The sequence below is a fragment of the Protopterus annectens genome, chromosome 1.part0 (assembly GCF_019279795.1).
Source record: "Protopterus annectens isolate FY-2018-M chromosome 1.part0, PAN1.0, whole genome shotgun sequence".
Taxonomy (NCBI): domain Eukaryota; kingdom Metazoa; phylum Chordata; order Ceratodontiformes; family Protopteridae; genus Protopterus; species Protopterus annectens.
In genome coordinates this window covers 1,306,277,820-1,306,304,545 of record NC_056725.1, presented here as the reverse complement: position 1 = coordinate 1,306,304,545, position 26,726 = coordinate 1,306,277,820, and the positions used below count along the sequence as shown (strand labels likewise).

Genomic DNA, 26,726 nt, shown 5'->3' with positions numbered 1-26,726 from the left:
TTGACATCGATATGCTTCTGCTAAATTAAGCAGAGATCTCATCTTAGATTTATTCTCCTCATGTTTTAAAACTTTCACCACTTTTGGATCTTGTGAGGTCAGTAGATGTGTGGAGTCCCACGATTGCAGATCTATACATGTAATCAATTTCAAGGAGGCCCATCCCTTTTTCAGAACGGGGAATATATAATCTTGGTATACACTTCTTATAAATCATTTGGTGAGCATGAAGCATCCTTCTTGTTTTAATATTCAGTCTATCCAACATTTTTTGAGGCCAGTCAGTCACTGCAAAAAACTGTAAGTTAGGACAGGAAGAGCAAACTGATTTTTAGCTTGGATCTTATTCCTTGGTATCAGTGCTGTTTTCACGATTAATTTAAGTCTTCTAAAGTGCTCCTTACTAAGCTTTATTCGCATTTGTTCATGTTTTATTGCTGATCCTTCATCAATTTCCAAGTATTTATACACCCCCTCTTGCTCAAGTTCTTTTATATCACATTCTTGTCCCAAACTGATGTTTTCCTGGTGCTGCAATTTTCCTTTTTTAAAGGTTGCTTTTGCACATTTATCAAGACCAAATGACGTTCCAATTTCATCTGAAAAAGTTTTGACAACCTGCAGCTGTACTTTCAGTTCCTCATCTGATGAGCTATACAATTTTAAATCATCGACAAAGAGAAGATGAGAAGTCATTAGACTTTGTTGCTTTCTAGAAGCCAAATTATAGCCATGACCTAAGCTGTTAAGTATACAGCTTAATGGATTAATGGCAAGGCAAAGTAGCAAAAATGACAGGGAGTCACCCTGGAATATCCCCCTTTGGATTTTTATCCCTGGGATAATAATCTGTCCTTTATCATGGCTTAATTGCAAAGTAGTCTGCCACTGTTTCATGGTTGCTGTAATATAATCAATCAGTGTAGGATGTACCTTATACATTTTTAAGCACTCTCTTTTATCCATGAATGTGGGATGCTATCAAATGCTTTTTTATAATCAATCCATGCCATACTTAGATTCTTCCCTTTCTTCCAGTTCTCCACTATAACTTTATTTAACAACAAATGATCCTTTGTTCCGTATGACTTTCTTTTATTTCCCTTTTGTTCTACTGCCGTAATTGAGTTTTCTTCTAAATGACTTTAAAATCTGTCGGTGTCAATCCCCATGTATAGTTGATATGTCATTGGAAGACGAGATGTTCTGTAGTCCTGTCTCACCTTCATTCTTGCATATGGGGTTCGGAGCCAATCCTGTACTCTGACTTGGCCTATTACAAAGCTCAAAGTCTTCTAGTTGTCTTGTGGCTAGGTAGGTATCCCAGTACAATCCCCAGATCTCATTTGCCGCGTCAACGAGTTCAAATGTGCTTCTTGCTTGGCCGTGGCTAAGTTTAAGACTTTTTTTCTAGTTTTACTGTATTACTGTAGTTTTGCAATTTATATGACTCTTGATAGTGTTTAAGTAGTATTAGAAGTAGTTTCAGACTTTAGATTACTAATTGTTGAGAACTGGTTGGCCGTTGGACTTGTTGTTTTCGTTGGTATCCTGTGTGCCAGCCTTTTTCTGTTTAACATGCGCATTTGTGTTTATTTTGATATTTTCAGTGTTTCTTATTGTTAGGGAGTTTTGAATTTAAATAGTTATTACTTAGATATTTAGTGTTTCCAGTTAATGTGCGCGTTTGCGCTCAATTTACCTTTTTCGTGTGCAGTGTTTCTTAGTATTAGAGAGTTGGTATTTAAACTATCACCTGCTTTGATATTTAACTTGGATATTTAGCAATTCAGTTAGCGTAAAGGGTCTTTTGATATTTCCAACCCTTTTGTTCTACGACTTAGTGTTTGAGCATAGATTTCACTGGTACAGTTTGGACATTTACATATTCCGAATTTGTGTGTGCAGTCTAGTTAATAGTTTTCTGACCTTCTAGTCTTTCTTTCTACCTAGGTCCGTTTAAGTTAGAGGACCTAGGTCTCTGTTATTTTCTCTTCCCATGGTTAGGCCCGTTTGAGTTAGAGGACCTAGTCCTCGTTGTGTTTGTGTTTTTCTGTTTCTCCGGTTATCATGTCTAAAGAGGCAAAAGACCATAAACCCTCTGGTTTTAAAAAGTGTAAAGTGCTCCCAGAAAATGCCAATTACAGATGGCCATAGTAATTGTGTTTATTGCATTGTGTTTATTGCCTCGGAGCCATCCATTTGCAGGAAACCTGTTTGTTTTTCCATTTTTTCAGCTCCAGAGTTCTACAGGAACTTGGCCAGTTCGTCTTCCTCGAAATCTCATTCCTTCAAAAAAGACAAGACTAAATCTACCAAGAGGCATTCCCCGGCACCATCATGTGCTTCTTGGAACCACCTCCTAAAATTTCTAAGCCGGACAGGACTTCTACCTCCTTGGCTCCACTGATCTCTGAGCCGATCAAAGTTGTTGACACTGTGACTTCAGTTTTGGCCCCATGCATTTCAGTGCAGACTACTGATAGACTACATCGGAGCCGGTCCACAGTCCTTGCCGTTCTCCCCAGCTTTAACGTCTCCTATCTTGCAGATGTCCAGATCCTCCAGGAGCCTATCAGAGGAAGATGTGGATAGAGTAGTGCAGAGATTCCTGAAGTCGTCTGCCTTGCCAAAAATGCTTTTGGCTCCAACCTAGTAGGTCCCGGAGCCATCTGAGCCCATTCCCCCTGTTGTGGTGGTTCCTCTGAACCGTGCCGGGCTTTCGGAGCCTGAGTGTTCGGTACCAGCTCCCCTCAAGGCTGTCTCTGAGCATAGTTCTGCTCCGACACCTTCGGTGCCATCCATGGTGTCTAGTAGTCGAAGTTCACCAGTCGGCCCCGACAGGGATACTTGGACCCAAACCACTTTGGTTCCGAGTCTTCCTATGGTGAGCTCTGATCCTACATCTGTCTCGGAGCTGATGCTTCCTCTGCTCGGAGCCGAGGAGATCTTCTGAGCTGGAGAGGTCTGCCTTCGAGATGATGCAGCGTGTGCTGCCCCTCTCATCAGCTCCACCCAAGGGTACCGACACTCTTTCCCCCCCTCGGGCACTGACCTCCATCTCAGCACCTACTCTCTCTCTCGACAGCAGAGACCCTCAGCCTCAGGACCCTCCCGGTTGGTGGCCCCCCAGTCTTCCGAGACCTCCCCGGAATATCGTTCTGAGCCACCTCAGAAGAGGACATGCAAGAGGAAGCATGTAGACTCCCAGGATGAGTCTCTTACCTCCGACACTGACCGCGAGGAGTCAGAAGGGTCCCCCAGGTCGTCCTCTAATGTCTTTTTTGCAGACATCTTGGAGATCCTTAAGCAGAGGGGCAGCTGGCCCACTGTTACCCCTCCTGATGAGGAGTTGGTGTACCTGAAGGCTTTCGGGTCTCAACCTTCAGCCTCTTGGGTGTCTCCATCTTTCGATGAACTTTTAGACCTTGTTAGTCGGAAGGTGTGGGAGACTTCTGATGCTGTGGAGCCAATTCCCAGGAGACGCAATAAATTTTTGTCTGCTCCCAAAGAGAAGGAATTCTTATCCAAGGGTGTGCCTGTAGATGCTATGGTGGTGGCGACAGCCACTAAGAAGGAAGTAGCGGAGACTTCATCTATCCATCTGCCGAACAAGGAGTCTTGAACAATGGATAGATACAGGAAGCGTATATTTTTGTCAGCGGCATTCACACTTCGATCGCTGAACTATCTAACACATTTTACAAGGCTTCAGAGAGATCTTCTTAAGGAGTTGGGAGATACTCTACAAGGTACATCTACTGAAGGAGTCCTTGATAAGGTGTCTGCTCAGTTGTCCACCTTGAATTCCATTGTTAACTCCTCCATGAGGCTGATTTCTTATGCAGCCGATGGAGCGAGCAGGGCAGCGGGTTCAGAACTTTCACTTAGGAGACACTCCTGGATGCGCTTGTGTAATTTTGCAGAGACGTTCAAGTCTACCTTTACCAACTCCCCCTTTGACGGTTCTTCATTGTTTGGACCTAAGGTAAAAGACACTCACCAGGTGTGAGCAAGAATGGAAAATGCTGTCTGCCGTGGGGGTACGTTTTACTGTCCCCTCTAGTCCCATACCCCAAGGGTCAGAGAGGTGGTAAGATGTGGTTCAAGAAATCCCAGAGGTTTTTCCCAGATGCACACCGCAAAACCAGGGAGGCCGTGATTCGTTTCGAGGCCGTCCACATCAGCACTCCTGATGTGGGGCCCGGCTGTGCTTCTCTGGAGCCTGTCAGGGGTCGCATTTCTTTGTATCCAGAAGCCTGGCTAAGCATCACCCGAGACAAATGGGTACAAAGAATTATCACCAGAAGATTATTTCATACCCTTTTCTCTTCCACCTTAGGTCCCAAGAGGATCCCGGATGTTCCACCCAATCACAGGGATCAAGCAACTGCAGAAGTGAACAGGTTGCTCGCAAACAGAGTCATCCAAACCATCCCTGCAGACCAGGTAGGATTTGGAACTTACTCCAGATTCTTTTTAGTGCCAGAATGTACAGGGAACTGGAAGCCCATCTTAGACCTTAGCAAATTAAACAAATCCGTAAAGGACAAGTTCCAGATGGTGACACTGCAGTCTGTACTCCCTCTTTTAGGAAAAGACACGGATGTGCTCAATAGACCTCCAAGATGCGTACTACCATATAAAAAATGAACAGAGCGTTGAGGAGACACCTACGCTTCGGCTGGGAGCCAGTCACTACCAGTTTCGTGCTCTGCACTTTGGTCTCACCACAGCTCCCAGGGTGTTCACCAAATGTATAGCAGTAGTGACAGCTCACCTGAGAAGTCTAGGATTCAAAGCATTTCCGTACCTGGACGACTGGCTCCTGACAGCTTCCACTAGGCATCTACTCCTTCAAACCAGAGATTCCACTATCCAACTTTGTGCCCAGTTGGTGATCGCTATAAACTGGGAAAAGTCTGCCTTATCGCCCTCTCAACTTGTGACTTTCATAGGCACAGAAATAGACACAGTGAGTGACCATGTTAGCTCATCTCCTTGCAGGAAGAGCACAGAACCTCATACAAGTTCTCCATCTACTTCCCCTTCAAAAAGTCAAGGCAAAGACAGTGCTGAAACTCTTGGGGACCATGGCCTCCACCATAATGCTAGTCCCTCTTACCAGATTAGATGTGCAAATTCTTCAGTGGCTTCTATCGTCCCAGTGGTCCTTTCAACAACTGTCTCTATCCCACCACATCTTTTAACAGAGTCTTGCAAAAAGGACCTTGCTGGTGGATTCATCCTGACCAACTAATGACAGGCGATCCATTCCTTCCTCTCCAACCCATTGCTATTGTGACCACGGGTGCCTCACAAATAGGGTGGGGCATTATCTAGGCAGGTCTGTCCAAGGCACATGGCAAGATCACGAAGCTCACCTGCATATCAGTATCCTAGAGATGAGGGCGGTGCTTCTAGCATTGCAAACACTTCATGACCTTTTTCCTCTTGGGATGATAACGATCCAATCAGACAACATGTTGGTGGTATGGTATCTCAACAAGCAATGCAGAACCAGATCTTACCCCCTTTGTCGGCAGGCGATTCGTGTTTGGAAGTGGGCGATATCTTCCCAGTGCTTTCTACTGGCAACGCACATCGCAGGGACAACCAACGTGATAGCCAACAAACTTAGCCGGGCAATCTTGATGCCTCACGAGTGGTCTCTGAAACAGGAAATAGCGGAACAGATCTTCAGCAAATGGGGACAGCCTTGCTGCAATCTTTTCACCAGTCCGATCAACTCCAAATGCAACAGCTACTTTTCCCTTACCACCCCCCCCCCCTTCGGGGGGAGTCACCGAGAGACACACTTGTTTATGATTGGCCTCTGGGTCTCCTTGATGCTTTCCTCCCCTTTCCTCTCATATCCAAGGTGATTCAGAAAGTGAAACTGTTGGGAAGCAAATTGATTCTCTCATCATTCCTTACTGGTCCCCTTTCTCGGGCCTCATCTACTAGACGATCCACGGACTCTGGACCCAGTGCCAGATCTCTTGACCCACATGTCAGGCTCTCTTCACCCAGCCTCCACACCCTCAACTTGACAGCATGGCTGCTCCAGTTCCATCCCTAGTCAGGCTTCATGATTTTTCACCCGCTGTGACCCGCTTTCTCACATTTTCACATAAACCCTCCACTAGAAAGCTATACACTAGCAAATGGAGAAGGTTTTCTATATGGGCTGAAGAAAGGAATGCTGACCCTTAACTGCATCCATTCCACTGGTTTTAGAATTTTTGTCTGAACTTTTTCTCCAGGGATCTGCTGCTGCCACAATTAGGGTTCAGTTGGCAGCAATATCAAATTTTCATTTGGGTCAACATGAGTCTAACCTGATGTCACACAGATTGTGCAAAACCTTCCTTAAAGGTGCTACTTTGCTGAGACATCCTTTTCAGGAACCGGTAGCTTCCTGGGATCTAAACTTCATCCTGTCCAAAATAACTTCTCCACCATTTGAACCTGCTCATTCATGCCAGTTGAAGTTTCCGTCTTGGAAGACCTTGTTTCTAGTAGCCATCATATCTGCTAGACAAGTGTCAGAATTACAAGAGCTGTCTATCAAGCCCCCTTATTTGATTTTCCACAAAGATAGAGTATCTCTTCACACAAATCCATCTTTTATCCCTAAAGTGTGCTCTTATAATAACTTGAACCAAACTGTAGAGCTGCTAATCATTCCATCGCAGCAGAATACAGATTTCTTCAGTTTGGATGTTCACAGACAATTACGGATGTTCATCGTATTACACTGCTGCAGTCATTACACTTGGGTTATCCTGCCGTCAGGCGGTCCCTCAGTTGGCCAGAGTTCCAAAGTCTTGGTCCGGCGTCTGTTGCTGTTGCTTCTTCTCTGACGTCAGTGCGCCAGGGGTATATAAGATGCAGCCGACGCCATTTTCTTCAGTCTTTCTTGCTGCGGTGCCTGAAGCAAAAGCAGTTCGCAAGTGCTGGTCGGCCAACTCCTGAGATTTTCATTCCGAATTCAGAACCAACTGAAGTCTTCTACAAAGCGAAGTACCCCGTTGGGGAAACTTTTTCTTGCCTCAAACTGATGCCAGAAAAGTTAATAATTGTATTTCTTGTGGGAAGCAAATACCTCATAAGGATTTCCATTCTTATTGTATCTCATGCCTAGGCCCAGACCAGGACGTCACAGGTTGTCGGTTTTGTGCTAGGTTTAACAAGCACACTATTAAATGTCTGTTTGATTTTGCCCGACATTATTTTGGCAGAAAATTCAATTACACCATGCCATCGGAACAACCGATGACCGGGATTCACAAAAAGCGCAAAGACAAGGACAGACATCCGAGGCCCAAAACTGACGACGAAGCCTCTTCTAGGCCAGTCGCCGGTTCTCTGGTTTTCAGTGAGGCGCCTTCGCAGCCCCCGACGACTGCTTCTTTGGGAACCACAGGCCGCCTCTGACTCCCACGTGGAGATGGCTGGGCCTTCGGATACACCAGATTTACAGCCTACCGAGACTAACCCTTCAGAGGCATCCGGAGCAGCTGAACAACCCGCAGCTTCAGAGGGTGTTTTCAGACCTACTCAGTTAACCATTAAATCTTCTGCTAAGTCTAAAACCCCTTTAAAAACAAAGAAACAACTTCAACATTCACCAGGACAGGCCTCCATGCCTAAGATACAGATGCTCAAAATGGCCGAAGACTTAATTACTCTAATCAGGGGGTCCCACCCTCCTCCTGATAAAAGGCCTAGACAGGATGCAGACTACGACTCATCCGACCAGGTGTCCATCTCTTCAGATTCATCCTCAGACCAAGGATACTCTTTACCCTCTTATGAGGATTCTGATGCTGAGAAATCAATTCCTTCAGCCTCTCCACCAGAGGACTACTCCTTTGGGGAAAACCTTACATACCACGAGGGAGCATTTCCATTGGGAGGGCCAGGATTATTCAGAATCCAAGAAAAGGCTCAAAGATTTTCTTTTATTACCTCAACACAGACCCCTTGCTATTCCGCCAGTGTTGGATATTGTGGATGATGTGTATTCTGAATCCAGTTTAAATCCTGATACTTTACCTCCTGCTCCAGTTAAGCCAGACAGATACTACAGAGTCCTTGACTCTCACAAATTTCTTTATAAAAGCCCTGTTGCTGACCCTGAAACTATTTCCCAGGGTCCCAAAGGGGTAAAGGCCTCTACAGCAAAAAATCCAGTACCCTCTGACAGAGATTCCAGAGCATTAGACAGATGGGGGAAGAAAGTATATACTTCTGCAACTTTAGCAATGAGGGCCTTAAATTGCCAGTTTCACATGCTTAAATATCAGCAATTTCTGATGTATCAGTTGAAACAAAAAATGCTTCCAAATTCAGATTTTCCTAATTATAAGGAAATGCAGGATTTATTGCATGCAGCTGAACAAGTGGGAAAACATACTTTGCAATGTGGTTTTGATTCATTAGAGGCCTCCTGCAGAGCAGCAGTTACAGGGTCTGTCATTAGAAGACATGCTTGGTTAAAAGAGCAGACTTTACCAGATCATGTTAAAGCAAAATTATTGGATGCACCTTTGCAGCAGGATGTTTTATTTGGAGTTAAGGCAGAAGAGGTATTAAAGAAAATGGAGGATAAGGCAAAAATCTATGCAAACGGTGAAGGATTTCTTACAGGTTCAGCCTCCTCGATTTAGCAGAAATTGGCCAACGAAAAATTGGTCCTTTCCAGTTTCAGACAGACCTAAAAGGGGCAGATACAGACGTCCAAGAGGCAGAGGTCAACCACAAGGTTCTTACAGGCCTCGACAATGGGGTGCTTCAACCCAGAAAGAAGGGGAAGACAGGCCTCAACCTTATAAAAAACAGCCCCAATGACTTCCCACTACATTCTCTCTTGGCAGCCCCCTTGGGGGGAAAACTGGCACTTTTCTGTCACAGTTGGCATATGATCACCAAAGACAAATGGGTTCTCAGTATTGTATCTCAAGGTTACAGGTTCCACTTTCACACTCTGCCAAGGTTAAAAGGATTGCCAAATCTGCCACCAAATCAATGGGCAGAGGCTCAAAGACAAATTACAGCACTCATGGACATGAGAGCTATTCAACAGGTACCAACACAGGAGCAAGGACAAGGATTTTACTCAAGACTCTTTCTGGTTCCCAGAAAGGCCAAAGCCTGGAGGCCCATTCTGGATCTTTCTTCTCTAAATACTTACCTGGATGTTCCAAAATTCAAAATGTTGACACTACCGCAGCTTTTTCCCATGCTGGGCAAGAAAGCTTGGCTCTTAACTTTGGACCTCAAGGAGGCATACCTGCATGTCTCTATCAGACAAAATTGCAGAAGATACCTCAGATTCTTAGCTGGTTCAATGCATTACCAATTCTCTGCACTGCCCTTTGGCTTATCTACTGCGCCCAGGGTCTTTACAAAATGCCTGGCACCAGTAATTGCATTTTGCAGACAAAAAGGAATTCAAATTTACCCGTACTTGGACGACTGCCTTATTCAAGCAGAGAGCAAATGCATTCTTCTAAAGCATCTGGCGTTTGTAAAAAGATTGCTAATTTGCCTAGGTTACACAGTAAACGAAAAGAAGTCAAAACTAGTGCCCTCACAAGAGATAATATTCCTGGGTGCCAGCTTAAATACAATGGCCCAGATGGCTTATATCACGCCAGACAAGCAAGGACAACTGACACTATTTCCAATTGATGGCAACAAAAACCCAACTCCCTGCAAGAAAAATTCTGCAGACCTTGGGTTACATGGCATCTTGCATACTACTAATTCCATATGCCAGACTGCATATGAGGAAACTACAGCGGTACCTAAATAGTGTCTGGTCTCGACACTGTCAAAGTTTGGAAACAGTAATACCACTTATTCCTTGCCTTCAACAGGAGTTTCGATGGTGGGCTCAAGCCTGTCACCTCAGCAAGGGACATCCCTTCACTCAACCCACAGCCAGGCAAACATTGACAACAGATGCTTCGGATTACGCCTGGGGAGCACACATGGCAGTAAAAATGTATTCAGGGCAAATGGCCCGCAAAACAAAGGCATTTTCACATCAATCAAAAAGAGATGCTAGCTGTACAAAATGCCCTTATAGCTTTCAATGACCTTCTGCATCCAGGACAACAACTATTAAAGACAGACAACACCACACTTATGTGGTACATAAACAAGCAAGGGGGCACTCATTCATATCCCCTCTGCAGACAAGCCATGACCTTGTGGAACACAGCTCTAACCTATCAAGTTCATCTGCAAGCACAATTCCTGCCAGGAGAGAAAAACACACTGGCAGACGACTTGAGCAGAAACATCATGGATCCGCAGGAGTGGAAATTACATCCACAAATATTCAGAATGATAACACAAAAATGGTGGAGCCCAGACATAGATCTGTTTGCATCCCCAATGAATTGCCAGCTACAGAAATTCTGCACAAGGACTTACCACCCACAAGCATGGAAAGTAGATGCCCTCTCATTCAGCTGGAAAAACCTACAAGTATATGCTTTCCCACCACTACCTCGCCTTTCAAAGGTACTCCTAAAAGCCAGACAAGAAAAGCCAAAGATGATCCTGATTGCTCCAGACTGGCCACGCCAGCACTGGTACCCAATCTTAAAGAACATAGCACAAGGTCCACCATGGATTTTGCCTCAAATCCCACATCCTCTGACTCAGCAAAACAATCAGATACTTCACAGCCAGCTCAAGACTTTAAACCTGGCTGCATGGAAGATTCCTTAGTCAAGCAAGCAATGTCTCTCTCCAAAGCTGTAATGGATGTCATTCTGGAGGCCAGAAGGCCCTAGCACCAGGAAAGCCTATTTGGATAAATGGAAGAGATTCTGTGCCTGGAACCAGGCTCACAGCCTTGACCCTCTTGTCCCAAATATTCCTCAGATACTACAGTACTTAACTGAGATGCTGGACAAAGGCCTCTCATTTTCATCCGTTAAGATCCATGCCTCTGCCATCTCTGCTCATTACAACACAGACCCATCAATTTTTTCTAATCCTTTGCTAAAACAGTACCTCAGAGGGGCTAAAAACATAAGACCGCCCTGTAGAGCACCAACTCCAACTTGGGACCTCAACTTAGTCTTGGAACAATTAACTTTCCCTCCTTTTGAGCCAGCTAACTCAGCAGACTTAAAATATGTCTCTTGGAAAACTGCTCTGCACCTGGCAATAACCTCAGTATGAAGAGTTTCAGAATTACAGGCACTAATGGCAGTGGAACCTTTCATCATTTTCCACCAAGACAGGGTGTCTTTAAGAACAAACCCTACTTTTATGCCAAAGGTGGTATCAAGTGTGGCTCTAAACCAAACTATTCACTTGCCAACTTTTTATCCAAATCCACAGAATAAAGGGGAAAGACTTCTGCATTCCTTGGACATACAGAGGCAGTTACACTTCTACTTGGACAAAACGAAAGCTTTCAGGAAAACTGAGCAATTATTTGTAGCATATGCTGTAGGAGCACAGGGAAAAGCCATTTCAAAACCGATAGGGCACTGTACACGTTTCTGCTATACACACCATGGGAAAGCTATACCTAACAGCATTAGGTCTCATTCCACCAGGGCAACAGCCACTTCAACTGCCTACCTCAGAGGAGTACCTACCAAGGACATTTTGGAAGCAGCAACTTGGAGTTCTGTACATACCTTCACCAAGCATTACCATCTGCCTCTTTATTCTAAATCCAGGGCTGGCTTTACCACTGCAGTGCTGCAGGGCCTTATAGCCACCCCTAATGCCTTATAGAACCAGCCACCCTACCTCCGCTTTGGGATTCTACCCAAGTGTAATGACTGCAGCAGTGTAACACGATAAACATAGTACAGTTTTGTACCTACCATAAATGTAGATGTTCGATTGTATACACTGCTGCAGTCTAGGTTACCCTCCTTCCTTCCCCCCTTCCTTTCTGGTACTTACCTAGGCCTTCTACCCCTTGCTACCTATGGGGAGTATTTGCTGGTAAAAAGTTTTTGATTGCTTTTCTTATGTATGTTTTATTAGCAATTTACATCGCCTACCTTTTTGGGGGCACCTGACATCTGGGGCAAAAAAAACTGAAGAAAATGGCGTCGGCTGCATCTTATATACCCCTGGCGCACTGACGTCAGGGAAGAAGCGACAGCAACTGATGCCGGACCAAGACTTTGGAACTCTGGCTGACTGAGGGACCGCCTGACGGCAGGATAACCCAAGTGCAATGACTGCAGCAGTGTATACACTCGAACATCTACATTTATGGTAGGTACAAAACTGTACTTTCTATCTACACAGGACTTAAGGAATTCAGGAAGTCAGACCAATTGTTTGCATCTTTCTCTGACTCCAGGTTAGGTCTCCCAGTTTCCAAAGTGACCCTTTCGAATTGGATTTAGAGTTGCATCTCCATTAATTCTTCCAATGGAAAGCCTTTACCGTTCAAGATTAAGGCTCATTCTACACAATCCCAGTCTACATCTGCAGCCTTCCAAGCCAGAGTTCCAGTTGATATTTGTGCAGCAGCAACCTGGGCTACCCCTCACACCTTTATTACTCATTACAAATTGGACCTGACCTCTAGGGGTAGAGCCTTCTTTGGTTCCACGGTACTCAGGAGTATTTTTCCGTGAGCCACCCAAGAATAAGGTGCTAGGGACTGTGTCCCATATGTAAGAATGAAGGCGAGATAGGACTACAGAACATAAAGAAGTTATGTACTCACCATAACGTTCCATGTTTGTAGTCCATCTCACCCTTTATTCTTACGAACGCACCCTCCTACCCCTGCCCTGGAAGGATCTGGCGACAGGATAATTTTTCCATAACGGGTGGAGACCTTTCATTATTGTTCTTTCTGAATAGCTTTAGTTCGGTCTTTCTGTAGTTTACAGCAAACAAGATCTGGGGATTGTACTGGTGCACTATGGGATACCTGCCTAGCCATGAGCCAGCTAGAAGACTTTGAGCTTTGTAATAGGCCGAGTTGGAGCCAAGGATTGCCTCCAAACCCCATATATAAGAATGAAGGGCGAGATGGACTACAAACTTGGGATGTTATGGTGAGTACATAACTTCTTTTTATTGGTCTATAATTTTTAGGGTAGCTTGCAGGTTCACTCTTAAGTAAGAGCATTGTTTTTCCTGTTGTTATCTAGTGCGGTGTCTGTTCAGTGTGTGCATATAAATAGTTCTTACTCACGGCTAGATCCTCATGTAAAGAAGTTAATACTTTAAGCCAAAAGTTAGGTACTGCATCTGGGCCTGGGGTTTTCCAATTAGTGGCTTTTTTTTGTTGAGCTGTATGAGAACTGTGATGTTAGCCGACATGCTCTGAGGAGTTGCTTCCCCATTTTGTTCACCTGTTATTTTTGTTCAAGAATTGGTATTCAAAGGGCAACCAGTAGTTAATGTCTCTAAGTCAATATTTTAAACTGACAGAGCTCCGTTGGCCTGTATTCTTCTGGTCATATACCTAAGGAGTGTCCACCCCCTGGTGCCTACCTCAGCCTTGGTTGTATGCAAATACTTTGTTGACAGATATGTTGTGGTATGGCAAAGTACTGATATTGCTGCCTGCTGGGCCCCCTTATTTTTATTAGCTTTATCTGAGCTGAAAGGAAGAAAGACCATTGTAAAGAATTATCAGCTAAAGGTAGCCTGCAGTAGTGGTGTAGATGGATAATGCCTTCATTACAGCCCAGATGACATAAGTCTGATTACTGGATTAGATGCTTCATGGCATGGTCAGGGAGAATAACATGCCTGTCCAAGGGGGAGAGAGTGGGCATGCCAAGGGGGCACATGCATGTGGTCTGATTTCCCATGGCAGTGGGTGAGGGGAGCAAAGTGCAGTACCTGCTGTGTGTGGTCAGGGATGTCATGCTGATGCCAACCTCTTGTGGAAGTAAGGAGAAGTTCACTGCTGATGCCCCTTGCATGCTATACCTACAAGGTGCATATAGATATTCTCAAGAGTGTGATTTTTTTTTTTTTTTTTAGGATTTGTTTTTTGTAGTACAGTTTCTTAAATATATATTGTTTTTATCCCAACAAAGTGTAGTGTTGTGTACTGTTATTTCATTTTTACTTTTTAGTTGCTTTTCCTACTTGACACACAAACCTGAAGACTTTCTAATAAATGAAAGCGATCTATGTTAAAAATGCTTCTGCATGTTGATAAAAACTTTTTGTGGAAGACTTATGTTAACTTGGTTTTTTTTGATACTACAATGAAATGCTTTCAGGAAGTTTTAGCAATTATTGTTTAATTTTTAGTTTAACTTTTAGTTTAATTTAACATATCTTGGATTCATAGAACTTGAAGTATGGTAGCACTGTGTCGAATATCACATTGGTGTATGAGGGAAGGCTATTTAGCAAGTAAACATACTTAACTGTCTTTTACAACACAGCTACCGAAGTAAGCCACTTCCATGCTTTTAAACAGGTATATAAATGGAATGGTGAATTTCTAAACTTTATTCTTTTTTTTTTTTTCATCTATTTGCATCACTTGTTTGTGTGTCTTTATTAAAGAAGATTCGACTTGTACCAGCTTGTGTTTCCCTACTTTCATTAGGGGATTTACACTTCGGAAAGTTTTATAAAAAAATAATTCTACCACCTGTTATTAGTTTGGATATTCATAGTATGTTTTTTTATTAGGTAGAACTATAGGGAATCTTAGATTTTCCACGCAGACAAGTTTTCTTTGTGTTTTTGAAGTATGGCACGTCATGGTAGACTGACATGCTCCCTTTCTTTTTGGGGTGTGAAGAAATTGCAAACAAATGAGTCTGTGGTAGGTAGATACTACTGTTGAACTTTCTCCTTCAGTGGCTTTTTTGTGTAGGTCCCAAACACCTAATAGAAACTTGATTATTTTGAATTTGGAAAAAGTCTTGAAAAGTCAGGCTAAGTCATTCAAACTATTAGGAGCACAAGCTGTCATTTCCTATGCCAAAGGGTGCTGTTTTCTTTGGTTGTCAACTTGGCTTTCCTCTAATGTATACTTTTACCTTGTTGTGGGACAGTGCTTTCTACAGTGGACCGGGCTTCAGTTCGTACAGCTGCTGCACTACAGCCTCACACACTGATTGTTAATCCTGCATTGGCTTAGACAGTTCTGCTGTGGAGGCTAGTATCCTCATCCTTTATATAAATGAGATGTTATGCCACGTTTTCTTGTTAATTTGAAGTTGATGCCCCCCCAAATACACACACACACACACACACACACACACACACTTTCAGGGTCCACTGCCTTTGGATTGGGAGTCAGGCCCAAGGGCAGCTGTCCCACTGCCATCTGTCCTGGCCATTTTTGACTGTCTAAAATTTGCTGAGGAGTGACTCCATATCACTGAGCATGTAGCTGATGAATTAGCCTGTAATTCTCAAATTTTCTGATACTCACTGTGAGAAGTCATTGTTATCCAGCTTCTCCCTTGAAGATACCTCCTTTGGGAAGCTGCTCGACCTGATGAAGCCTTTGGAGTTTGACAGTGCATCACCCTGCTGGGCATTGACCATGCTAAACCCATCATCCTTCCTCTGTTGCAGACATTTGAGTTTGCATTTAAAAAGGCCTCTCTAGAACCAGATTCTCAACACACTTATTTTGAAGCATAACTCCTTTTGCAGAGTGGAGGAGACTAAGTACTTTTATGCAACCGCATAACTGATGCAGTAGTCCTCTTGTTGGATGCGGGGAAGTGGTTTGGTGCATACTGTCAGATAATGAGAGTAAATTGTCAAACCAGTTTGACACAAGTCTATACTTTTGCAGCATTGGGTATTGGGGGCTTTAAACTACCTTGATCCATACAGTGCAGTATCAAGGGGGCATTCAAGCAGCTCACCCATTTGCTTTGTAATGTCTTGTGAACTCCACTCTTATACTGAAAATCTCGAAAACCTTTGTACTTCCATAAGGTGGATAGGCATGATGTAAGGTGTGGTGTTGATGCTATGGATGCAGCTGCCATGGCTTGCTGCTGCTGCAGCACTTTTAAGAAGGTATGCTTAACTTTGGATTCAACTTGACAGTGTGTATAATAGATATCTTAATTGTATGAACTTTGTCATCTAATTATATACATCCTTATGTCTTATCAAGGAATTTACCTGTATTTTTCTGTATATTCTCTTTACAAACGATCGTGTCACCTTGATATGTTCTACTTGCATTGTTTCTGTGGGGAGCTTTTCTCCCCGAGCCTCTAAAGAAAATGGGCTCTTCACCCATTCGGGCTTTCCTGGTAAACAAATGTAAAATAAACAACTTCTAGAGAAAGTTAAGTATCCTGTATTTTAAATGCTTCCTTTGGTAGGTGTGAGCATTTTGGCTCTCTGCATTTTGACTCTTCAGGAATATGTAGCTCCAGTACCTGCTTCCCTTGAAATGTGCTGCTTATTAAATTCCAAGGTCTGTGTTATTCTGTTGGGCAGACCAAGTCAGAGAAAAACTGGGGATGCCTTTGTCTCTGATCAATAGCTTCCAGACCTAGAGAATGGGCTTAACCTGGGAAGACATTACTGGACATATCAAGGTGGACAGTGAGATCTGATCCTTATCAGCATGCACATCAGTTTCAAAGATGTTAGCCCTAGTCTGTGCCCTGCAGGTTTTCAAAGATGTTTGTAGTTGTCAAAGAAACCCCCCAGTGATATGATACATCAGCATGCAAGGGAGCATTTGTACCCAGTTATGCTGAATAACCATGAGGAGATGGGATCTGGCATTGCAGTGTAATCTTTTAAAAGTGTTGTGCAACTTATCAGGACATAACTAGATGGATAGCTGCATGATCAGGTCCACAGCCAATTCCCAGAATTGGACTTATCAGATAATCTTTAGGCACACAGTATAGATCATGAGGGCCCTTTTAGATATACTTGTTTGTAACCCCTGAAAACATTTTACCAAATATTACTGCTCCAGGGACCCATTCCAAGAAGCCTGGAGCAAGGGGCTACTTTATGTCTTCCCTCCAGCCCTGAAGGTATTTGGGATGGTCAGCTAGGGGTGGGAGAGCATAATTGGATCAAGGGGCTACTTTATGCCTTCCCTTCAGTCTAGAAAGTATTAGGGATAGCCAACTAGGGGAGGGAGAGCATCATTTTGAATAGCTTCTTTTTGGCCCATACGCACTTGTTCTTTTACACTGCATCTCCAAAAATAAGCCATGGTTCTCCCCAGGCAGTGTTAACTCACCAAGAGGCTATGCCTCAGTCTAGTCGGACTGTACTCAAATACCTGAAGAATAGATCACTAATCCCAAACTAGGAAGCACACACCACAGAAGTTTGCACCCGTAAAGTAAAGAAAACCTACTTGTAGGAAATCATAAATAGAAAAAAATGTTCTTAATGGTGATCAGCTGTTCAAAGTGATTTCAGTTCGCCTCAGCACAGCGGTTTCTGGGCTATGTGTTTTAACTTAGGGCTGTCCTTTGCTTTTGTCAGTTTCCCCCCTTTCAACTATCCTAACCAATCTTCCTGTGAATGTTGTTCTGGATAGTCTTTTATAGCCAGACGTTTGAGGGTGTACTTCATTCAAGACCTCCTAGAAATCCAGTGGACCCTGCTAGGGACTTAATCTGTCTCTCTGAACTAGTTATTGCCTGGGCCATTAAACTGCCTTTATGACAGGCAGTGTTTGTCAGTATTCCTTCTGCCCAGAAGGTCTCTGAACTTTTAGTTTTTATTTTCTAAGCCATTTGCATACTTTTTTTAGGAGGGATTAGCTTTGAGAACAAGCCCATTTTCATTCCAAAGATGGTATCTATAAGCCATCTCTGCAGCACAGTTTTTCCCCTAAAGCTCCAAAATAAAGGGAAAACTGCTTGCATTTCTTGATGCATACAGATAGTTGAAAGAACCAAGGAATAGAAAGAACCAAGGAATAGAGGAGATCTAATCAGTTTATTTTCTTCACTTTTTTTCTGCTATGACAAGTTGGGAAAAGTTGTATCTATGAAAACGTTTTCAAAATGGCTGGTTGACTACATTGTTTTCATTATAACCATCGCAGTATGCAGGTGTTCTTTAGAATAGCAACTACTACAGCTACTTTCTTCTGGAGTAGCTCTGCTCAAGGCACATGTGAAGCAGTTACCTGGACTTCCCTGAAAGCCTTTTAAAAATGTTTTAACCATTTAGACTTGTTTCATCTGTGTGTATTTGTATACACGTGTTTGTGTGTACTTGCACTCCTGCTATCTCTTTCTGTGTATGTGAAAGAAATGTAACATTTAATTTCATTGTGTAAATACTTATTACAAACTAACTTGTAGTGTTTTCTTTATTTCTCTTGCATTAGAGGAATCTTCGAAGGGATAAGGATAGACGGAACATGGTGCAGCTTAACTTGCAGACACTGCCCAAAAGTGCCAAGCAGAAGGAGAGGTCAGTAGTTAAAATTTTTGGTAATGAAGACTGATGATGGTTTGGGTACTGGCACTGATGCCGAAAATAATTAAAATGTTGCTTTAAATAAAACTGTCCTCCTTAAAATGCCTCCTGGTGGTAAGATCTGCATAGCGTGTTATTTGAAACTGCTAGGTGAGACTTGATGAGACTTCAACAGATCATTAAGTAAACAGGTTAACTGTTTTTGAGAATGGGCATGGGGTGATGTCCTGGCTAATAGAATGGTTATTTAATATATACTTTTGGATTTACCTTGTATTGACCTTAGGCAGTGTGAGAGCTGCCATAGTCATCCTCTTCCTTATTGATGGTTGAGAACTGAACAGAGGGGTCCTCATTGCTGTCATGCTAATTGTACCCACTGCAGTGCATTATTTGACATTCCTTGCAGTCCATTTTATATGCATGTATGAGAATGGCCCACCCGGGTCATCTTTCAGCATTGCTTTACTGTATTTGTCAACTGCCGATTGGAAACTGATGAACAGACCAAAAACTTGAACCTCTCCCTGAAGGAGAAGAGCTTCCCTATTAGCATTTGGTTCTTCCTCTGTGTTAACTTTTTGTCATCCATACCACTGCTTGAAACCTATGTTGCTGATGGTGCAATTGAAAACTCTTCTGTGGTCAGCTAACACAACTTTAACTAAATGGTATGTGGAAGATCATAGAATCTAGTAGTGCACTTAATAGTATGACTGTTGGTAAGCTTCTGAGCCCCCCAAGCCTTTTTGTGTTGGAGGAAAGCCTTCTAGCTTATCAGTGTGAGTGGTAAGCACTAGGTAGCCTATCTACCACGGGAAGAGTGGGTTTTGGTCCTGAAATTATAGTTCATTGGCCGTTTGGGCAGTTTTTCCATCTCTTTCTACTTTCTGGTTTAAAGTATGTTTTGCATTTGGTTCCCGCCTTTCTTATAACTAGTGTAATCCAGGTACAGATTTGATGTATCCAGGACTGTTGGTAAGCTTCTGAGCCCCCCAAGCCCTTCTGTGTTGGAGAGAAGCCTTCTGACTTATCATTGGGAGTGGTAAGCACTAGGTAACCTATCTACCACAGGAGGGGTGGTTTCTGGCTCAGAAATTATAGTTTATTGGCTGTTTGGGAAGCTTTTCCATCTCTTTCAACCTTCTGATTTAAAAGCCTGTGTTTGCGCTTGTTTCCTGCCTGTACTGTTACTAGTCTAGTCCAGGTACAGATTTGCTGTATCCAGGACTCTTTGTAAGCTTCTGAGCCCCCCAAGTCTTTCCGTGTTGGAGGGAAGCCTTCTAGCTTATCAGTGGGAGTGGTAAGCATCAGGCAGCCTATCTACCACAAGATGAGTGGTGCCTGGCCCAGAAATTGTAGCTACTGGCTGTTTGAGCAGTTTTTTTTCCATTTCTTTCAACTTTCTGGTTTGAAAGCCGCACTTGTGGCTGTTTTCTGCCTTTCCTCTAACTAGCCTAGTCTGGTCACCGAGTTGCTGTATCCAGGATTGTTAGTAAGCTTCTGAGCCCCCAAACCTTTCTGTGTTGGAGTAAAGCCTTCTAGCTTAGCAGTGAGAGTGGTAAGCATCAGGCAGCCTATCTACCACAAGAGGAGTGATTCCTGGCCCAGAAATTGTAGCTATTGGCCATTTGGGCAGTTCTTTTCCATCTCTTTCAATGTTCTGGTTTAAAAGCCGCACTTGCGCTTGTTTCCCACTTTTCCTGTAACTGGCCTAGTCCAGATACAGAGTTGCTGTATCCAGGACTGTTGGTAAGCTTCTGCGCCCCGCAAGTCTTTCTGTGTTGGAGGAAAGCCTTCTAGCTTATCAGTGGGAGTGGTAAGCACTAGGTAGCCTGTCTACCACGAGAGGAGAGGTTCTTGGCCCAGAAATTGTAGTTTATTGACCATTTGGACAGTTTGTCCATCTCTTTCAACTTTCTGGTTTAAAAGACCTCATCTGCGCTTGTTTCCCATCTTTCCTGTAACTAACCTACTGGTAGCACTAGAAAGCCTTAAACTGATACAAGCCTTCTAGCTTAGGAGAGAGACTTTGGAGTGATTAAGTATCAGTTTTCTGTACTTTCTTGCTGTACTTAAATGTTTTCCACCTAAACACAGATTTTCCAGCGTTTATTGTGATTTAAAAGCTTGTTTTTTTCACATATTGTACTTATTTGACTGCCTGCACTTTTAAAAAGTTTTTTTGTTTAAATAGTTTAACTGTTGTAGGCTACACACTAAAGTGCGATGGCCTTTTCTGATTGTTTGTAGTTGTTTAAAGCTGTTTTAAGTGCATTTTTTTTACTGTTTTTGCCTTATCTTTTGAAAAAAAAATAATTGTTTCCCGCCTTTCTAAGCTAGTATAGTCCAGTTTTCAGGCTAGTGCTGAATTCAGGGCTGTGATACTAGTTTCTGAGTTGCCCATACCTTACTTGAATTAGAAGGAAGTTTCTCTGTTCACCTGTGAAAGAGGGGAGCTTTGAGCAACCTTATCTGTCCCTGGAGGAGTGGTTCCAGCCCAGTAGTTAGTAGTTTATTGGCCATTTTGGGCCAGTTTCTATCGCTTTCATTTTCCTACTATAAAAACCGCGTTTGCGCAGTTTTGTCCACCGGGCAGTGCCGGTTAGCTACGGTTAAATTATCCCCGGTTCCGTTAAGTCTCCTCTTCAGTTTTTCCCATGAAACTAGTCTTAACTCTCAACCTAAGCACTCAAAAAGCATCTTACAGCCCAGCACTTGCTCAGACCTAATAGCAAGCACTAATATACCCTAACTGATTGCACAGCAGGGCAATGCTCTTTATTCACCCTTCACCAACCAAGCGACTAAGCAGCTCACCCTACTGTTCAGGCATGACCAAAGGGCAACTTCAGGTGCACTCTCCAGTCCAGCTGGTGAATCTGGGTATCCTGAGGCAATGTTACAACTGCCTCATGTACACAAACAACCCTCTCCTCCTACCACAAAACGCTAACATATGCGAGAGATGCAGTTATACAGCCAAACTGGAAGCTAAGCTGTCTCCACCCAAGATTGCAACAGCGGAGAAGGTTAACACTTGCACCACAACTCCAGCCGCACACAGACCTACTAAAACAGCACTGGCAAAAAATACACATAAATACACAAAATCATACTCTGAGGCTCTAAATAAAAACCTGCAAAAGCATCAGAGACCTCCAAAGCAGACCCAAACAACCTGCACTTCCCGTCACAAACCAGACAACACATAAAACACAAAATCAGTGTGCCGCACAGTCACAGCCCTTAAGGCGAAATAACATACCTAACACATTAGTAATAGGTGACTCTAGTCAGACACACTGACGTCCCACTCACTAGGCTGGACAAGCAAAAGGTTACTGTTAGCTGCCTGTCAGGCGCCAGAATCCGCCACATAACACAAGCACTCAGGTCACTCCAGAACAAGTACAAATATGACTCTGTCATTGTTCATGTTGGTATGAATTACCTGAGATGTATCACCCTGGACTACATGAAAAGAGACATGGAAGAGCTCTCTGATCATGTAGCCCAGGCTGATATGACCCTGACCCTGAGTAGCATCCTGCCCTCACCAAGAATGATACCTCAATATAAAGAAAAAATTATCAGTTTCAACAATTGGCTAAGCTTCTGGTGTCATTCAAAGGGAATCCAGTGTCTGTCAGCCAGGTACGACATGCTCGACAAACCACGTTGCTTCTCAAGAGACGGCTTGCACCTGTCACCCCTAGGCTTTCGAATACTGGCCAAGGCTCTTGCTGCCCCCATAGTGCCTTTTTTAGGCAAGGCTCAAAAGTCAAACCCACCTCCATAAACAGCACAATTAATAAAAAACTGAGGGTTATCCTACTCAACGCCAAGAATTTAAATCTCAAAATGCACGCGCTCGAAGTACTCCTCAGTATGGAGAACGTCTACATCTGTGCAGTAACTGAAACCTGGTTCAAGGCTCCAAAGAGCACCCCAGCACCACCGGGCTACAACTCATACCACACGTTTCTGCCACAGATCACGGACCGAAACAAAAAAAGGAGGGGGGTGCATCCATACTCATCAAGGATACCTACACCTCCAGGTTAGTGGCACAGCATGATACCTCTGAGATCATCCATGTGCAACTAACATTGGGCAAATCTGCAATGCAAATTGTGGCCTGCTACAGATCACCCTCCATGACCCAGGACCACCACTCCACCTTTCTGGAGACACTGAAAAACATGAAGGTCCTACCAAACACCCTGATATTGGGCGATTTCAATTACCCTACCATTCATTGGGAAAACTACTAGAGTACAAATTCCCAGGCCCAGCGCTTCCTGGAATTCCTCAACTCAAACACCCTGGATCAGCTGGTAAACTTCCCTACCAGAGGTGAAAACATATTGGACCTGGTCATCGCCAACATGAGCGACAGGTGTTCCACACCAGAGGTCAAAACGTCACTGGTTAGATCAGACCATAAACTATTCACTTTGGATGTCCACACACCACCACCACTGCCAACTAAGGAAAACACAGTAAAAAACTTTTCTAAAGCAAACTTCACCTTGCTTAAGACAGAGGTGGTAAGTTTCCCAGCCCCCACGCTGAAGGATAACGCTGCTCAAGATGCAGAAACCTTTACAGATGCACTCTATGAGCACCTAAAAGGATACATGGATCGTGCCATCCCTAGCAAAACCAAGACTCTCTCCTCTAAGAGAAGGAAACCAGTTTGATGGACCCCTGCAATAAACAGGCTATACAACAGAAGGAGGAAACTAGTTCAGAAAAAAAGCAAATCCCAAGAAGGAAAGACATCCCTGATAAGTATCAGTAGGAAACTGAGGTCCCTCATAAAGTCATCCAAGGCTAACTTCGAAAGAAAAATAGCCAAGGATTCAAAAGATAACCACAAGGCCTTCTTTAGCTATGTTAAGAATCTAAGTGGCAATTCGCAGGTATGCACTGAACTAGTGCAAGATGGCACAAAATATACTGAACCTACTGATATTGCCAACATCCTGGCAGATTCAGTGCAAACTTCACCCCCTCTCACCTCCAAAAGGGCCCACAACAATACCAGAAAAGTGTAGTGTCCCAAAAATCACAGACGCACAGGTGAAAACAGCCCTTTCAAAAGCCAAAAACACAGTGTCAATGGGACCAGATGGTGTCCCAGGCTGCGTCTTGCACGAACTACAGAATGAACTAACCCCCCACCTAAACATGCTGTTCAACCTCAGCCTCTCCACAGGCTACGTGCCCATAGAATGGTGCACAGCAACAGTTATTCCCCTCCAGAAAGGAGGGCCCACAACTGACCCTGGTAACTATTGCCACATAAGCCTGACTAGCCTGGTCTGCAAGGCTATGGAGCGCATCATCATGGAACTCATTAAGAAAGACATTGGGAACCTCCAAACACTTGATCCGACCCAGTTCGGCTTTAAGGGTAGATCATGCCTACTAAACCTGGTTGACTTCTTCGAGACAGTCATCAAGCCCATAGATGAGGGAAAGGTGGTTCACACAGCCTACCTTGACCTCGTCAAGGCTTTCGACACCATTCCCTGCTTGGGTATTACAGAAAAACTCACCAGCCTGAACATAAACCCCTACGTCACGAGATGGGTTGCCAAATGGCTTACAGACAGAACTCACACTTGAAGAATAGTGGGCTCCAGGTTAATCACAAGTGGTGTCCCGCAAGGCTCGGTCCTGAGACCTCTACTGTTCGGCATATACTTCTCAGAAGTTTGCAGGCAAACACAGGAGGACTATGGCTAACCAAGTTCGCCGATGACTGCAATCTGGGAGCCATAATTGACTGTCCGGCTGACACAGACATCCTCCAAAAGGGCCTTACTGAGACAGACACCTGGTGTCAAAGTCATGGCCTCAAGCTAAATGCCAAAAAATGCTTAGTCATCCAGTTTGGGCAAAACAGAACACCCACAAATTACCACATAGGTGGCAGCCCCCTTAATACAGAAGAGGTGGTAAGAGATCTGGGGACCCAGATAGATAGTAATCTCTCCTTTGTCAATCATATTGCCAAAGTAGTTAGGAAATTCTTCTATATGGCCCAACTGATTACTAAAGGGTTCGCATCTAGAAATAGAGGTTATAGTGCCCCTCTACTCGTCACTCATTAGACCCATCTTAGAGTACAATGCCCCATTTGTGATGTACCTCACAAGACACTTCCAACAGCTGGAAAGACCACAAAAGTACCTCACCAAGAGGATTACTGGTCTCAAACATATGTCCTATGCAGCCCGACTGAAAAAACTCTGGCTGTACTCAGTGGCATATCGCTTACTCAGAGGTGATCTCTGCCCGACTTACAAAGCCAAGTCCAACTCAGAATTGATGGACATGCTCCACCTAAAAAAATCCAAGTCACTGCGAGCCACGCGCTCTAGTGAGCTAAACCTCGCCACAACAATAAATAGAACATGTTTGAGGGATAGATTCCTGTCAGAGACTCCTCATGCTTTGGAACAAAATTCCAAATTACATCAGGCAGAGCCCCTCACTAACACTCAAGAGAAACCTTGATGAGTGGATGGGTAACAGAAAATACACCCGTGGGATCACTTCATTGGCTCTGCTTGACAGAGGATCAGTTAATTAATCAATGGGGCGGCGAAAGCCGACACACTCTGGCTAGGCTTATATAAATGCCTTCTGGCAGATAACCTAGTACCTACCTATGTTGAGACTCATTCTCTTTGATTTGTTAGGAGACATTCTAACACAGCAAAAAAGAAAGACTTTCCTGTTGGAAGAGGACAGCAGACTGATTTAAAAATAGCTAGTAAAGATATAGGATGGAAAAGGGTGAACAGGAACTTGACAACATTTAGGAAGAGGCATACAGATTATTAGGAGACTTTGAGATTAGCATCATTTTCTGCTTTTCATTGCATTGTCCCCACCATATTTGGAATTGCTTGTGTTTTTTTATCTTAACCCTGTTGCATTTCTCCGAATTTGTCAGTCTTGCACTGCACACACTTTCAGCATTGTTTATTTTGTGATGTACCTTTCATATTTCTTAACTTTGATTTTTCAGAATTTTGCCTCCGAATTTTGCTCTTTTCCCCTCATAACATATGCAGGTGTGTAATGAAACATAGTGTGGAGCAAAGTCATTAACTAATGCAACTTCACATGCTTCTTGCTCATTAGAAAATCCACAGTAATGTGCATCTTCTCAGCTTTCTAAATGAATATTGTTAGAAAAATGTCCCTGATTGTTTTTGACCCTGTCCCAGATTTTGAAGAAAAGTTGAGAGTTATGAATGGGATTATAAAGAGTTTTGTTATGTTGAGAGAAGTATGTCCTCATATGTTATGGCCTATGGATACACTCTGATATTTCCAAGCAGTACCTGTACTTGAGCTTAAGCCTGTATTAGTCTTGTACAGTGCTTTGTGATACTAGATGTTCTTGGTGTTTCTCTGTTGCAGTCATCACACTTGGGTTATCCTGGCAGGGGTAGCCCTCAGTTGGCCCAAATACCAGAGGCTTATTATTTCTGAGTTGGTTGCTGTGTCTCCAGGACTGACGTCAGGTAGTCGGTGGTATAAAATCAGGCAGCGGACACCATTACATCAGTCTTTCTTGCCAAGGAGCCTGAAGCAGAAACAGTTCGCATGAGTGCTGGTCAGCCGCTACCTGAGTTTTAGTACCCCATTGGGGATTCTTTTTTCTTGCTCTAACCGATGTCAGAAAAAGTTAACAATTGTCTTGCCTGTGGAAAGCAAATACCACACCGAGATTTTCATTCTTACTGCGTCACTTGTTTAGGCCCAGACCATGATGTCCCTTGCTGTCGGTTTTGTGCTTTGTTCAACGCCAGAACTATACGTCATTGAGCCCTTATTGTAGCTAAATTTTTTTGCTCTCAATCTCCGTATTTCAAAATTGCTTCGGTAAGCTATCGACTACTAGTCTTCCGAAAAAAACGTAAAGATAAAGACAAAGACAAACCGCACAGGTCCAAAACTGCCGACGATGCTTCCGTTAAGCTTAGTCGCCAGTTTGCCGGACCTCAGTGAGGTGCTTTCGCAGCCCCTGATGCCTGCTTCTGTTGAGTCGTAGGCCGCTACCGAGACCCGTTCGGAGTCCGGTAGGCCTCGAGACTCTTCTTTGACTAAGGATCCTGCGGATGTCTCCACCTTGGATGGATCCAGAGCCGCTGAGCAGGTACGGCTTCCGAGGAAGTTCTTCGCACTACCGATTCGTGACACAAACCGACAACTTTCACATCTTCAGTTCTTTCTAAAACTACCGAGTTTCTAAGGCCCAGGGTACGAACTATGCC

The 26,726-nt window shown here is 43.7% G+C and overlaps 1 protein-coding gene across 1 annotated transcript in view; it reads left to right on the top strand.

The window, feature by feature from the left end:
• EIF3D (eukaryotic translation initiation factor 3 subunit D) overlaps positions 1-26,726 on the top strand; it is a 1,307,751-nt gene that overhangs the window by 409,353 nt on the left and 871,672 nt on the right. Inside the window, 1 exon segment of the mRNA XM_044070941.1 lies at positions 18,332-18,417. Within this exon segment, the coding sequence (XP_043926876.1) occupies positions 18,332-18,417 (86 nt within the window).